This window comes from Beta vulgaris, chromosome 2 (assembly GCF_026745355.1).
Source record: "Beta vulgaris subsp. vulgaris cultivar EL10 chromosome 2, EL10.2, whole genome shotgun sequence".
In the NCBI taxonomy this organism is placed as follows: domain Eukaryota; kingdom Viridiplantae; phylum Streptophyta; class Magnoliopsida; order Caryophyllales; family Amaranthaceae; genus Beta; species Beta vulgaris.
Genome location: NC_079203.1, coordinates 4726779 through 4744075, shown reverse-complemented (window position 1 = coordinate 4744075; position 17297 = coordinate 4726779). Strand labels below are relative to the sequence as shown.

The following is a 17297-nucleotide window of genomic DNA, read 5'->3' as shown; positions in this document are numbered from 1 at the left end:
AATCAATGAAATAATAAAGGTGAGAAAAACAATAAAGAAGATAAACAGAAAGAACACAAGGATTTACGTGTTTTAGTCAAAATAGACCTACGTCCACAGGTGGAGGAATCGAGAGCTTCTTACTATGATGGAGAAAAAGAGAGAGTATAATTACAAGGAGTCCTAAGAATACTAGAGGCTAAAAAGTTATGTGTATAATGAACACCAAAAGGGTCCTTTTATAATGTAAGTAAACTTTAATAAACCCTAGAATATACTCCGCACAAAATCCGGAAAGAAATCGTGCATCCCGCGTCAAAATCCCCGTTGCCTGATCAAGTCGGGCCCCCGCCCCATCGAGCGGTCATCAAATTCAAATTGGCTGCTGCCTCAGACCCGATTGGGTGTTGCAAGCCCATCGTAGTTCGCTAAGGGTGCCCGATCGGGCGAAATTTCAGTTCGACGGTGCTTCGTAAAACAACCATTACTTTTTCGTTTCTCAGCGGAACTGAGCATATGACCTGTTGTTGGAAATCTCTTTGAACAGGTTATCACCTCCAATTTGAATCACATCAAAAACCATTTATATATTGAGAGATATGTGCATTAAAAGTCGGTCTTATTCCATTTTCACAAGATTTTAAGTCACAAATAACAAGCAACAATGCTTCTTCATTCCAAAGAACTTGTATAGAGAGAGAAGAGACACATTATTGCATAATAACTTCATTATTTTAATCTTTAATAAATTGTTTTAGGATCAATTAATATATAAAAGAAAAGATCAATTTTGATAATTAGACTAACCCAAATCCAACTTATGATTAAAAAATTGAAATTTCGTACACATAAGGGGAAAAAGTCAAACAAAGATTTAGACCATCCAAATACATTGTAGAATAACTAATAAGTTAAGATGAGATGATGGTATGCAAGTAACTAGGAAAAAACCAATACAACCGACATAGATAGTAAAATAAACAGATGAAATTATATCGGCATCTATCTGCATTGCTACAAGACATTTGATACAAGACTAGACGTACTATATAGAATGATCTATACTATAGATGGAATATCAACCAAGGGAAAAAAGACAATAGACGTGAGTGAATCAATAGTGGAAGACTTTTTACTACTCCACAAGATTTTATTCGTTTTCTTTCTCCTTTTAAACACCAATAATGCTACCTATATCTTTAGTGTTAATATGTACTACTCTAGTAAGTCTAGTTCATAACCATCTCATCAGCCATTAGCATAAGCATCTTGCCTTTGACCCACACTTGGAGATTGGCTATGGTGGGGATGATGTTCCCATTCATAATACGAGTTGAAAAAACCCTCCATCCAAATCTAACTTATCTAATAAATGAGTTAGATAATTTTACCCGACCTAATTAGGTAAGTTATCTTTAGAATCTATCTAATCATAATTAGGTAGGAGTGTTTATAAATATCCCATCTAGTCTGTACTTCGGTCGGTTCGATCCGGTAAAACGGATATCCGATCTGCATTTCTGGTATTTGGATATTTCAGCTCGGACGCATATCGAAAATGAAATATGAAATTCGAAAATGCAACTTTTTTGGATATTTTCAGTATCGAATTTGAAATACTCGAAATATCCGATTTCGTAGTCGGATATTCGAAATACTTGGTTTTATGACCGGATATTCGAAAATATCCGTTGATCCGATACGGTTTTTTTGCGAGATTTTCATAGAAAAATCCGAACTTTTTAGTTTTCGGATATTCGAATTTCTGACCACACTTTCCTCGATTAGAAATATAATCCAATATGAACACCCCTAATCATAGGAGTTAGTGGAGGATTTTATGTCGATTGTTGCGAAGTTATGTCATATAAATGCAATCCTTATAACTGTATATAAGAAGCTAAAAATGAAATATGTCAATTGACGCGTGATTGTGTTATAAATTTCTCAAATAATACTATTTTGGAAATGTATGTAATGCTTATTTACGACTCTAAGGGTTGCATATATTAGAACTCTTTTTCAATTGAAGGAGAGAGAAAGTTAGGTATATTACTTATGATAAAGATATAGAATGGGGGATAAAGGATATTAGAAAACTAACATAATAATACCGGGATCACGAAAAAAATGAAAGTGTTCAAACTACTTTAAGAAAAAAACCAAAAGAACAAAGGAGTATTATTCAAAAAAAAATTAAATGAACAAATACATCATAAAAAGTATGCAGGTTTTGAGTTTCTTAGAGTAACTGGAAACTTTTATATTCGTCAATAAATTTCATATTTATCAATATAAATCTTTTTTGACGATTTTTGATATAAATAAGTCAAGTCGGTCGAATTGGCCATTTTTGTGTTGAAAATGACAGGTGTCAACCGATCACTTAAATGGGCCGAAAATCCTTATCTTATTTCTCTTGTTTTGAGTTAGATTCGAGTCACATAATATGAGCACGTCAATTTTTGCCGTCCCTACTTAGAAGTTACCCCTAATGGCTAATATATAAGTATCTCATATGCGTCACGTTATTGGACATCTCTATTGATAACGTAGGCACATCAACTATTGTTTCCTCTCTCTCTCCTCCTCCCTTCACTCCCTTGTAGACAAAAAAAAAAACAGAGAAACACAAAGAAAGAAACAGAGTAAATGATCAAGGAAACAGCTATGTTTCCTAATCTCCATATAGGAGTATTAATCTTAATTTCTCTTCTTTTTTGTGGGTTAATAAGTTGTGTTCTTCATTTTTGGAAGAATAACATGTGGGTTAAGACACGAAAACAAAGAAAGTTGCTTAAAAATAGAGGTATTAAAGGCCCTTCACCTTCTTTTTTATTTGGGAATGTATTTGAGATGCAGAGGATTCAATCTATGGTGGCTAAATCTTCTTCTCATGCTGAAATTGTGGGCCATGATTATACTTCTACACTCTTTCCTTACTTTGAACAGTGGAGAAATGAATATGGTATGTTTTTTCTCCCTATTTTTGGCTAAGTAGTTGCTTTCATTTTATCCTTTGCTCCATCTTCCACTTGAAATCTTGACATTAAAATCCTTTTCATGATATATCAACTTGTGTTATCTACATCGAGTTACATGTGATTAGTCGATACAGTTTGACTTTAATATTTGTCGATTTAGAACTCTCGTGATACATTTTCTTTTTCAATAAGTAAAGATTATAAAACTCTTTTTATTATATGTCAACTTGTGCAATACTATATCGAGTTATATGTGATCAATCGATACAGTTTGACTTTAATATTTGTCGATTCAGAACTTGGTGATAAATTTTCTTTTTCAACAAGTAAAGATTGTAAAAAGTTAACAAGTTCTACAAGATTCTATATGATTATTATTTCTCACACTTAACATTAATTAATGATGATCAAAATAGAGTATATATATAAAAAACGTAAAAATCCAAAGTGCCTAGGATAACAGGAAAGAAAGGCGTGAGTACTAGTAAATACTCAAATTAGACGGTGGTGTTTTTCCTATGATGGGTGTGTGAACAACGCGTGAAACCTGCCCTCAAACAGCTAGAACCAGTTAGTTACTCATGCTGATATGCAAAAAGGGAAACATGGTGGCATTTGAATAATTTTGTTGATTTACTTAATTCCATTCTTTTATAGTAGGTTTATGAAAAAAAACTTTTTGTCTATTTTTTTTTATAGGAGTTAAGGAGTATAAGTTTAACTTTCATATCATTCAAAACAATTATCTTGAAGAGTAGTAACATCAATTTTGTACTAATAAAAAAAATATATACATGATATCACATGTTACTTTTTCGGGTGTTGGTGAAAATATTGTCAACATTTGTGAAATGTAACTCTATTCTTTTTTATTAGGAAATTAACTCAGCCCAAGGGCTAATCCCTACAAGACTACTAGCCTGTAGGAAACACCAACACATTTGCTGGTAAGGCATGCATAACATGCTAAGGAAATTCCCCAGTGAGGGTAAGGATTGAACCCCGACCTCAGGGGCCAAGGAGGAGCGCTCTACCCACTTGAGCTAACTCCTATCCTTGTGAAATGTAACTCTATAAACAAAAAAAATGCTCCCTTCATATCACGGATAACTATTGAGTGCTTGTTTGGTTGAATGTAGGAAGTATGAATTTTTTGGAAGTTTATTTTCCCTGTAATTGTATTTCCTAGGATTTGCTAAATGTTGTTTGGTGATTCATGGAAAATGAAAATTTCCATGAGAATTTTAATTACCTAGGTCTCCCTAGGTAAGCAATTTCCTTCATTTTGTGGGAGTGGAACTTCCTAAGAATTTCTACTTTCCATGAATTTGTCAACCAAACAACATCAAAAAATTCAAATTCTTAGAAATTCTAACTTTCCATTTTAAACAATGTCAACCAAACAAGCACTCAGTTACCATATAGGTGAGTAAAGCTATAAAACTAGCTTGGACTGTATTTATATTATATACATATAACAAATTAAAAACATGTGAGTATTGTTAAACTGTCTCAGTGAACATTTTAACATTATCATTATTTCATAATATGTTGTTATGAATAGCAAAGGTCAAAGGATAGAGTTAGCTCAAGCAGGTAGAGCGCTCTCCCTTGGCCCTTTGAGGTTAGGGGTTCGATCCTTACACTCAGGGGTATTTCCTTAGTATGCTATGCATGCCTTACCAGCCAATGTGTTGGTGTTTCCTACCGGCTAGTAGCCTTGTAGAGATTAGCTCTTGGGCTAACTTAATTTCCAAATAATAATAAAAAAAATACTCCCTCCGTTTCCTAAAGATCTTCCCACTTACTGTTCCTACAGATACCAAGGAAAATCAAGTTGTGTGGGGCATGGTGTGAGTAAAGTAGGAGAGAGAAAGGGGTTAAGATAAATAAACAAATAAAAATGGGTTAAAGTAGGAGAGAGAAAGGAAGTAAAATTGAATTAATAATGTAATGGTGGACCATATGATAGTGACATGAGAGGGTAAATAGGGAAATTTGTTTTGCCAAATAAGGAATAAAGCAAAAGAGGGAAGATCTTTTGGAAACACCCTTAAACGGAAAGAGGGAAGATTTTTAGGAAACGGAGGGAGTAGATACTAAATGCCAAATTTGTACATTAAAACTGTTTAAAAGACAAGTAACTTTCCGTAAAATAGATAAGGTAGTAAAAGTGTGTAAGTTATTTAACTTTGATGTATTAATGAGGCCAACACATTATGTAACATCCCCCATTTTGAAAGTGACCCTACCTTATATTTACTCATTTGCTAAACGACGCCCTACGATTTCCTACTAACGCCCTAAATACAGTATTTTTATACTGTATTTATATACTTCCCTAAACCCTCCTCCAATTTCAAAAGTTCACTCCCACCACCACCACCTTCTTCTCCACACCACCACCACCACCTTCTCCACGGCACCACCACTACCACCATTCCGAAAACTTAGGTGGGTGGGTTGGGAAAACGCCGCCATTTTTTGCTTTGATATCCCAAAGACCTCTCATGTGGTACATCTTTGATCTGCTGAACTTTTTAATACCCTAAGATCTGAGTTTCTGCTAACTTTCCTTGGTTTCACCATTGTACTGACGGCTACTGTTGTTGCTTCTCCTTCTTCTCCTCTGATGTGTAGGGTTGTGTATGAAATGAGCGAAGAGCAGATTAAACACCACCACCACCCACCTTTTCTTCTTTTTTTTTTTAAAAAAAAATTCAGAAAATAAGGGGGCGTCCACCAAGGACGCCCCACCACCGGTGGAGGCGTCCTTGGCAGGCGCTCCACCACATGGTGAGGCGCCTGCCAAGGACGCCTCCACCGGTGGTGGGGCGTCCTTGGTGGACGCCCCCTTATTTTCTGAATTTTTTTTTAAAAAAAAAGGAGGCGTCCATGACCACCGGTGGAGGCGTCCTTGGCAGACGCCTCACCTTGTGGTGGAGCGCCTGCCAAGGACGCCTCCACCGGTGGTGGGGCGTCCTTGGTGGGCGCCTCCTCTGTTAAAAAAAATTCAGAAAATAAAAGGAGAAAAAAATAGAGAGAAGAAGGTGGTGGTCTGTCGGAGGTAAGGTGGTGGAAGTGGTATGTCGGTGGTGCTGATGGTGGTGGTGGTGTGGTGGGAAGTAAACTTTTGAAATTGGAAGTGAGTTAAGGGGAGAAGAGAGAAAAGAAATGCAAAGTATATAAATACAGTATAAAAATACTGTATTTAGGGCGTTAATAGGAAATTATAGGGCGTCGTTTAGCAAAGCCCTATATTTATAAGTATACAAAAAATTAGACCCCACCTCATAGTATGAAAATGAAACTCACTTCCTCGTATAAAAAAAAAACTATGTTTAGCAAAAATATAAATAAAGAATCATTTTGAAAATAATATGAGTAGAATAATTGCATCTATTCGATAAAGAATGAAATACTTGATTTTTCACGATCCCAATACACAATTTTAACTACTAGAATATTTAATTATGTATTGATAATAATTGTAAAATTTGTAATTCAAATATTCATATTAAAAAGAACTTAACAAAATTTCAAATAATTATGTTAATTCTTATATAGTTATCTAACTTTATAGTCAAAACTTGTAAAGTTTAACTCGAAAAATGTAAGTGTTGCATTGCATTCCTTATACAACGTAAGAAATATCTGGAAAGAAAATAATTAAAGGAAATAACTTTGCACAAAACACCAGTAATTAAGTATACACTCATCATGTCCTTTCGTCAATCAAAATTCTCACAAATTACAAATTTCCTAATACCAACCCAACCTTATTTGGGCATTTTCTTTTGCATTGTATGAAGAAAATAATATTATATATATAAACTCAAAGCAAAAACATGCTATGTTGACACATGTACTCCCCCTTCCCCCACAAATCAAATGAGACTATCAAACAATAAAAAAAAAAATGCATTAAGACTTTCGCCGATGACCTCTCATTTGAGATGCAACTACTCTATAATCACATGTTGATCTTTATGAAAAAAATATATATTTAAAGACAAGATATATTTCTATCTTTTTAAACAATTGAATACAAATTTATATATTAAAACTCATTAAGCTAATACTAAAAGTATGTTCTACCTTCCAATACTCTTATATTAAAAAAAAGAGCACTTCAAAAAAATTTATAACCTCTGTATTAACAGTGTTACACCATTTAATTACATTAAACACATTAACTTAAAATTTTAAAACAAGATTATATCATATTCTTTTTTAAGTTATAATATATATATATATATATATATATATATATATATATATATGAGTAGCAGGTGATATCCTAGTGGTATTGGGATCACCTCCGACCCCATAAGTCAAGGGTTCAAGTGTCTCCCCTTGCAAGGAGGGATTCCCAATTTTCCCCCTTCCTTGCAAGGAACTTCATCTTACCTTAATATATATAATCTCTTAAAGTCGAGAGTTATATTGTTAAATAATTCATATGTAGAAAATTTAAAATAACATGAAGATCATAATAATATCTTGAGCATAATCCAATGCGTATAACTCTTTTTTCCCACTTTTCTATTTGATTTTTTTAAAATGACTTTTCTTTTTGATTTAAGGCCAATTTACATTAATAAATAATTCGAGACATCACCCAAGCCAACAATTAGTTTAATTAATAACGTATGAATCAAATAAATTCCAACTTTAGCAATATACTACTTGTGTTTTTTTTAGTTGACCCATTTTCCTTGGGCATACATGGCAATGCACTATTTTAAACCTTTATATCTCTAATCATTAATAAGCAAAAATTACAAAAAATTGATATTATGAAAAAATACATTAAGACAAATTTAACAAGATCATGCATAACTATATTTTTCCTTAAGTACAAATTACAAAAAATAATTAAAATTACACATGTAAATAGTATAAAAATCAGAAACGGGGTAGTAGTAGTTATTACTTATTAGCCTTACGTTCTCGGAATTAAGAAAAGTTGCTAATACTACCTCCGTTTCTTTTTAATTGTTACACTTTGACATTTTACACTATTCACAAATTGCACTTTGACCCTCGTTTGTGATTTATACGTGAATAAAAACATAGTCATGTGGGATCTTGTTAGATTCGTATTAGTATGTATTTTATTAATATGTAGTTTTTATATTTTTTACAAATACAAAATTAGAGATATAAAGGCTCAAAGTAGTGCATCGGCATGCGTGAAAAGTGTAAGTGTAACAATTAAAAAGAAACGGAGGTAGTACATCGCAATCAAACTCCAGATCAGCTAGGACCCGAATAAACATGGGAATCCAAGCATTGATATGACTAACATATCATTGACAGAGAAAGAAGTGACTTACTATCCAAAAAAACCAGAAATGTACAAATGAAAGAAGAACAAAGTGACCAATATATACCACTAAAAAAATAAATTACTTCCCATACTTATTTAAAAGGGGATACCTTTAAAATGCAACGATAATATTCGAAAATGAATAAAAAAATTTGAATTTTAAAATATGAAAAAAGCTAAATGCAGTTCTAAGGATTGCATATAAAAAGTTAAAAATGGAAAAAACAAGCATTAATTGATCATTTATTACATAGATTAATGCAAGCTTTTGTCATAAATTAACAACTAATTTTTATTTTAAGCAATGTATTTATGTCTTATATGCAAATGGCTCATAATCCTTAAAATATTTTTGAGACATTTTTAAAATACATCGAATGTAAAATCTATCATTTTTCTTTTTTCACCGATTCCTAAAAGTTAGATATTTGGTATTTCTCGTAATTTTTTTCTTTCCTCTCCATGGTTATATACTAAAAATTAACCCCAAATGTTCCTTCCATTTTTTTATTTCCTATATCTATTTGCCTTTTCAAGATTAAAGGTACATGTTAAAATCTTTATTCCATTGAATTAACTTTCAACTTTGCGATGCACATGCTAAATTATACTTCACTCCTAATAATTGCAATTGTGTTCTAAAATCAGAAAAATTGTTTCATTCCTAATTGTTAGCCAATGAAACAATTTTTAGCATGACCCTAAAATAGTACATGATCATTGATATAAACAAGAGAATATTTATAGTACACTTAGGTGTACCATGCTCATGGTACACCCAAGACTATTTTCTCCAAATGAGCAAAATGAGCGAATGAGCAAAATGAACAAATGAGCAAATGAACAAACGAACAAACATTTCTATTCATTTAAGAAAATGAGCAAACACTTTATTACAAAATGAACAAAATGAGCAAATGAGCAAAATGCCCATATGAGCAAATTTGGTATCAAATGAGCACTTGAAGTTCTAATTTATTACCAAAATACCCCTAAATGTACCATGGTCATGGTACACCCGGGTATACCATGAGTGAACTCATATAAACAATTGAAACAATTATAACTAGGATTGAAACATTCCTAGTACTTCATTCCTAATACTTCCCTCCTAATTGTTTTATTCCCACCAATATTCAAATCTCTATTTAGTTAGCGTTCATAATATTTGTATAAATTACTTTCTTTCATTCTAATCACATTATAGATGAATGTCGCTTTAGAGTACTCTCTACGTTCCACAAAGATCTTCCTATTTCCCCTTTTCACGTTTGCTAATGCATATTTTATAGTATAAATAATATATTTTCAACTCATTTATATGGATAGTACAAATTTTGCAAGTGGGAAGATTTTAGAAGAATAGAGAGCATATTTTCCGAGCTAATTGTAATTACAAACATTTGTAACTTTGAACTTGCATATTACAAGTTGTTATCGATATACTAAACTTAATTATTATACATGGAGTTTGTATTTTATATCTCTAAAATACTACTTTTTTTGTTCCCTAAATGACTTTAAACTGAAAACCGAAAATGACCAGGCCTTTAGTAGTTGCGTTCTTTTATCTTTATTGAAATTACGAGGAATACAGGTCCGATTTACACGTATTCTACCGGAGATAGGCAACATCTATATGTGAATCATCCGGATCTAGTGCGAGAGATGAGCCAAAACATGACTTTACAATTGGGTAAGCCTACTTACGTCACTAAGGCACTTGCTCCTATGCTTGGCAACGGAATTTTGCGATCAAACGGTACTGTTTGGGCTCAACAAAGGAAAATTATTGCTGCACAATTCTTTATGGACAAGGTCAAGGTACATTTTCTCTAAGTTTACATCCTATTTTCATGTAGACAACTAGACATCAATGTTTGACATACTTATTCTAGGTGCATATTGTTTATCCCACTGTGCCAACTCCAATTTCTTGTAGTCATTCGCCGCTAACATAATTTATTGAATTTAACTAAAAGGGGTCAGCCTCTGCCCACTCCTCTTATAATTCGTCGTTATTAGTAGTATCATCGGAATGGGGGCAATGTTATGAACATGAGGTTGCAAGTTCGGCAACGTTATGAACACGAGGTTATAAGTTCAACATAAACTCAATACATCTATCCATTTTTGTATGAGAAAACAATATTGATTTATGTGTAAGTAGACATGATGTTATGTTATTTGATAGATATCATCTTAAAACTATCGGGGAATTGATGAGTTAAAATGTGGCTCTAAGCCTCTAACCAAATAAAGAAATGGGTAAAAGTATTCAAAGACATCTTAGACAATGACGAAGTAGATAATGTACTTTGAGATTGCAGAAAGAGTCATATACTCCTTCCGTTTCCTAAAGATCTTCCCTCTTTTCGTTTAAGTTCGTTTCCAAAAAGATCTATCCTTTTTTACTTTATTCCTTATTTAGAACTCTTTTTTCCCCTTTTTACCCTATCATGTTTCTATCATATGGTCCACCATTACATTATTAATTCAATTTTATTGCCTTTCTCTCTCCTACTTTTAACTCATTTTTATTTGTTTATTTATCTTAACCCCTTTCTCTCTCCTACTCTACCCACCCCGCACCCCACATAAATGGATCCTCCTTGGTATTTGTAGGAACAGTAACAAAGAAGATCTTTAGGAAACGGAGGAATTACGAAGTAATTATTATATAATGAATAGTTTTTTGTAAGTATTTAACTTGATAATTGATATATTGGACAGTCCATGATGGGTTTGATGAAGGAGGTAGCCCAAGAGATGATGGTAAAATGGGAAGCTTGTATTGATGCCCAAGGTGGGTCAATAGCAGAGGTGAGAGTTGACGAAGATTTGAGGGCAACTTCAGGTGACATGATATCAAGGGCTTGTTTTGGCAGTTCATATTCTAAAGGCAAGAAGATTTTCTTAAAACTAAGGACTCTCCAAAAGGTCCTCTCTAAGCAAAATTTTCTCTTCAAAGTGCCCACTATCAGGTTTGTAGAGTTTTTTATACCGATATATATTGGGACGGATGGAGTAGTAGATATGTCGCCAAATTATGACTTTGTTGACATTACATCAACATAATTGCTTTTCATAACAACCATATACTTCCTCTGTTTCTTTTTACTTGCAACGGTTTGACTTTCACGCTTGCCAATGCATAATTTCAACCATCAATAAGTTTAATTACCGATAAATAAAAATTATAAAAAGTATATATGCGGAAAATATACATTCAGACGAATCTAACAAGATCCAACATGAATATGTTTTTTCTTAACTACATATCAACAAAGATAAACTAAGTAGAGTTGGTAAATAGTGTAAAAGTCAACCGTTGCAAGTAAAAAGAAACGGAGGAAGTATATAGTAATATAGTATGATGAATGAAAGTACTAAATCTAAATGGCAGGTTTTTGAATACAAAAGTCCATAAAGAGGTGAAGTCCTTGGAAAAAGAAATAGAGTCACTAATATGGGAGGCAGTTCAAGAAAGAGTAGAAGAATGTTCTAAGGGATACTCATCTGAGAAGGACCTTATGCAATGGATTCTTGAAGGTGCAACTAATGATCAAGAATTAGACGAAGTTTCATCCAAGCAGTTGATTGTTGATAATTGCAAGAACATGTACTTTGCTGGCCATGAATCAACTGCTGTGGCTGCTTCTTGGTGCTTGATGTTGTTGGCATTGCATCCTGAATGGCAACATAACATCAGGGAAGAGGTTAATCAACTTTGTGGAAATAATGAAGATCATCTTCATGTTCTTGATGTTGAGACTCTTCTTAAGATCAAATCGGTATTTCTCCTCACCTTTCCGTCCATATATATATACGTACATTTATTTTTTTAGTTGCAATATTTGCTTTTTTTCACGTATTATGACTATAAATATGTCTAATTGTCAACCAACCAGTACAAAATTGTAAAAACTTAGATTTATACCTAACTGAGACAAACACAACAAGAAACCTATATAGGGAACGATAAGAAAGAGTTGCACGTGAAAAGGCATATATGAACATATTGATTAGATATAAGGTGCGAAAATTTATAAAAGAATGCAGGTGCTTAAAGGTGTATTTTTATAAGTGAAAGTATTAAGTCAGACCATCAGATGTATTGTTTACTGTCAGACGAGCTGAGCCCAATACATCTTCTCTCTGCTTCACTTTTTAGGTCACATTCTCTCTCCTCTTTCTTCTTCTTCTCTGGATTTTCATATAATCCACCCAGTTTCGATTCTTGAGCTGCAATAATTTCATAATCTCCTCTTATAATCCCAATTTGTCTTTTCTTTCTTCTTCTTTTTTTTTCTCCTTCTTCAACTTCTACAACCTTTTTTTTCTCTGTATTTGTGGAATTTATTTTGTTTCATTTCTTCAAATAGTACAACCATCCTTCAATGGCAGAAATCATAATAGCTATTTATTACCCTTTTTAGAAACTTCAAATAGTACTACTTACTTGAGAAACTTGTTCTTCCCTGTGATGAGTATATTCGGCTCATCATCTTCATGAAATTCTTCATGAAATTCTTAATGAAGATAAGACTTGGAAGATTTTCATGAAATTCTTAAGTTCTTTCATAAATCCTATTTTTCATGAAATTCTTAATCTCAGTCTCCATTCTTTATTGATCTAACAAAGAAGAAAAAAATCAGCTAAGAGGAATGAAGAAGAAGGAGAAAGTGAGAGAAAACAGAGGTTAGTGTTTTGTTTTCAGTTGGACTTTGTTTTGTTTCAGTTGGACTTTGTTTTCTTTCAGTTGGACTTTGTTTCGTAATATGTATACCAACTGAAACAAATAATGGACCAACTGAAACAAAAAATGGACCAACTGAAAGAAATAATGGGCCAACTGAAAGAAATAATGGACTAACTGGAAAAAAATGAAGACTACCTGAAAAAAAATTAAGACCAACTGAAACCCAAGTAAGTCTAACTGAAGCACAAGAACCAACTGGAAAAAAAAAGACTAACTGAAAAAAAATGAAAACTACCTGAAAAAAAATAAAAACTACCTGAAAGAAAATAGAGACCAACTAAAACCTTTTTCCCACCCCCTCCCACAATTCACAACAAAGGATTTCCCCATCACTTTCCACATTCAACTACTACATGTTCATAAAAATCAGATGATAACACTCAGAAATCAGAATAGTAAAACTTACTTAAAGAGTCAAGAGGACCCAAGTAATATTGTCCAAAAATGTCACACAACAGTAATGTCAAAACTCAAATGTGTATAAAAATAAAAGCAGTTGTTTTTAAAGTGAAATATCACTCGTCGGTAGTAAGTATAGTAGTAGCAGCCAGCCGAGCAGCAGGTTGTGATAATGTGAGGTGAGCAGTCAGATCCAAACATTCACTCTTTCTTCTCTCTTTTCCCCCAAGTAAATCTAATTGAAGCAGAAGTACCAATTGAAAAAAAATGAAGACTACCTGGAAAAAAAAATAAAGACTACCTGGAAAAAAAATGAAGACTACCTGAAAAAAAATAAAGACCAACTGAAACCCAAATAAGTCTAACTGAAGCACAAATGCTTCTAACTGAAGTCGTCCGACGAGAATATTGTGTCGGACGAGTCCGACACAATACAAACTCTTTTTATAAAGGCTGATGTTTATGTAAATAAACATAAATAAAAAAATGATCTTGAGCAAAATTCTCTAACAATAAGATCGAGTGTTTCCCACTTGTATGGGAATGGGACATTTTCAATGTAGGTCGTAATATCAAATTGGGCCACGCCAGGATGATATGCTATCATATTAAGATTTTCTCATGTAGCAAGAAAGCTGCACAAATTTGCTGAACACATTTGTCATATATACACTGCATTTCTTTGGCATAATTTGAACTTTATCTACAGGAAAAAATGTTATATTTCATGTCTTATGTTCTTTGTCCTCCACTTACCACCTAGATAAAATGGAATTATACTATGCTTGTATCTTACGATATTGTATTTTTGTCAATGATGAAAACGACTGTGCAGATTTCTATTTTAGAGTCCAAAACAAGGCAATTATGCTATTTTGTATCCTATATAGTACTCCCTCCGTCCCATAATATAGTGCTTGCATTCCTTTTTGGGTGTCCCAAAATGTTGTGTCTATTTCTTTTTTATCAATTTGTTTGGACTAAATTATCCTTCATTTCTACATAAAACTTTCTAAAATACCCCTACTTTCTTTTAAAATATGTGCCCCTATTTATTGTTTTACACCATTCCAAGGAATTTATTGCTCTTTCATTTTATTTTAAAGGAAAAAAAAAGAAAAAAACTAGTTCCAAGACAAAAATACCCAATAAACATTTACTTAAATATATATTTCTGTGAAATCCTAAAACTCCTTCCATTTTTCTTAATTCTTGTGAAAAATGAGAAGTGAGCACTATATTATGGGACGGAGGGAGTAGTAAAATAGTGTAATTCTTTGTTTTTTTCTATAGGAATTCGTAAAAGATGGTTATATATAGAATGATTTTCCTGGATATTTAATTATGACTCCTAATAGTGTAGTTCATTACTGCAAAATTGAATGATAAACTTTACTGGACCAAACAATATTAGTCCATATCATAATAGAATTGTCATCCTTCATTTATTTCTTCTATGTGAGACATGCCTTGTTTTTAAATATCATCTTTTATTAGATTTAAGACGATGTATGAATTAGATGAACTTTTACAATAATTATTTGAAACACATAGAATTCAACACTTATTAACCAAAATTCATAATCCATAACAAACTATGCAAAAACTCGTGTACGGTATAAAATGGTCTCATAATAACTTATTCAGATTGAGCTTTTTTTATATTTTAGAAATGACTCGTACTTTTTCATAGGCAACTTCTAAAATTTTAATGTCTCGCACTAACTTACAACCAATCTCACCTAAGAATTTTCGTCAACTTTTCATCAAATTATTAGGTGTCTTAGAAACTTTTCTTTTGGGCTGAAATGAAGTAAAACGAGTTGAACTGAATTCAAACGAGTTAAGCTGAGTTGAGCTGAATTGAACTGAAATTGTGTCTAACAGGTTTTTTTCTTACAATAGTGGACAATTATCTCAAAACTGTTCTCATATGAAGTATTTACCAAATGAAAAAACAATGCAGGTGACTATGGTGATTCAAGAAGCCCTAAGATTGTACCCACCAGCAGCTTTCATATCAAGGGAAGCACTAGAAGAATTTCAAATAGGAGACATTTTGGTCCCACAAGGGGTGTGCATATGGACCTTGATCCCCACATTGCATAGGGACCCAGATATATGGGGCCCAGATGCCAATGAATTCAAACCTGAAAGATTTGCTAATGGAGTTTCTAGTGCTTGTAAAGTTCCTCAAGCATATATTCCTTTTGGTCTTGGTGCTCGCTTATGTTTAGGCAAAAACTTTGCCATGGTGCAATTGAAGTTCTTGCTTTGCATTATTATCTCTAGATTTAGCTTCACTTTGTCCCCTAAGTATAGACATTCACCTACTTATAGAATGATTGTTGAACCTAAGTATGGTGTACATATTCTTATTAAGAGAATATGAGGGGTTTAGTGAAAATAAAGAGAATATGAGGGGTTTAGCAACTTATTTTCATAGATGAAACTCGGATTTTGATAAGTTTGACCCTTTTTGATTGTTGAGTTTAATAGTGAGAGAGATATACTTATTTAAGTACTTGTATGTTATGATCATTGATCACATCTATCTATATGAAAGCAAGGCATAATTAGATGAGCATTCGAGTTGCTAAATGCATTTATGTCTCAATCAAGTACAAGAAACTATTGTAACCTGATCATAAGATTTGAATACCATGATCGATAAATGATCAATTGTAAGCATTTTTGCAAAGGATCGCATAACGCACTTTGTCTAGTTTATCTTTAATTATCATTATATGATAAATCCTTCGAAAATAATAGATGAGTAACATACTTTAAAAGGTTCGATAAAATCATTAGTCATTGATAAGGATTTGTCATGGAGAAAAAACTAGTTTCGATAAAAAATAAAAAAAAATGAAAACTAAGATTTGTGGAGTATTTGTCCTTTATTTCTTTAGATTTTTTTTATCATCGTCATTGATAAGGATTTATGGGATATAAAACAAATTAATATACTTCATACGTTTTGTTTTAAATGAAATATTGGGTGAAGTAACATTATTCATTGATCAATTTTAACTTCAATTTATCGTCATTATATAAAGAAAAACATAGTCAAGTATGATCTTGTTAGATTCATCTCGATGCATACTATCAAATTATACTTTTTATATTTTTTATATGTGTGAACAACTAAATATATTAATGATTAAAAAAGCGCGTTGGACAAAGTAAACGGAAAGTATACAAATTTATAATATATCAGTGTTAATTATAAAGTCAACTTGATGAATAGTATGGATCAAAAATTGAATTTAAATGGTTCAAGACTTCAAATTACCCAAAATAATCCTGACTAAATTTAATTGTAGCCATTATAAAAAGGATTTTTAACTAAAATAATACAAACTTTTGCCCGTTCTCTTGCAATAATACAAACTTTTGATTATTTTAAATAATATAAATTTTTGCTCAAAATTCCTCCAGTAGGACATGTAAACTAGTTCATGCAATCTACAAGAAACAGATTAATCTATTTTGTGCAAATCGCACAAAATAGTATAATTTATTTCATTCAATTTGCATGAAACAATTTAATAGGTTTCTTGTGAATTGCATGAAATAGTGTCGAAGATTTCATTCAACTTACATGAATATGTCGGAAAAAAAAACGAGTAACTTACATCAAATTAAAATTCATTTGTGTTAAAATAAAATCTATTGAATATAGAATATGAATTTAAAGAGAATATGAAAATAAGGATTTTGAGAGTTGTACTCCCTTCATCCCAAAATATAGTTCCCATTTTATTTTACACAGTCTCCAAGACATACCTTTGACCTACGATATCTTCTATTTTTTATTAGCAAAAAATGTAAAAAGTT

At 32.3% G+C, this 17297-nt stretch overlaps 1 protein-coding gene across 1 annotated transcript; it reads left to right on the top strand.

The window, feature by feature from the left end:
• The first annotated feature begins 2511 nt into the window (after positions 1-2511).
• LOC104887132 (cytochrome P450 714A1) lies at positions 2512-16044 on the top strand. Its single transcript, XM_010671728.3, has 5 exons — positions 2512-2947; positions 9893-10119; positions 11029-11279; positions 11702-12089; positions 15424-16044. The coding sequence occupies exons 1-5, from the start codon at positions 2632-2634 to the stop codon at positions 15847-15849; spliced, it is 1608 nt and encodes a 535-aa protein (XP_010670030.2). The 5' UTR covers positions 2512-2631; the 3' UTR covers positions 15850-16044.
• The last annotated feature ends 1253 nt before the right edge of the window (positions 16045-17297 follow it).

Coding starts and splice junctions, on each gene's coding strand:
- LOC104887132 (XM_010671728.3), top strand. CDS start 2,632: ATGATCAAGGAAACAGCTATGTTTCCTAATCTCCATATAGGAGTATTA. Junction 2,948..9,892: donor ACAGTGGAGAAATGAATATG/GTATGTTTTTTC, acceptor CGAGGAATACAG/GTCCGATTTACACGTATTCT. Junction 10,120..11,028: donor TCTTTATGGACAAGGTCAAG/GTACATTTTCTC, acceptor TATATTGGACAG/TCCATGATGGGTTTGATGAA.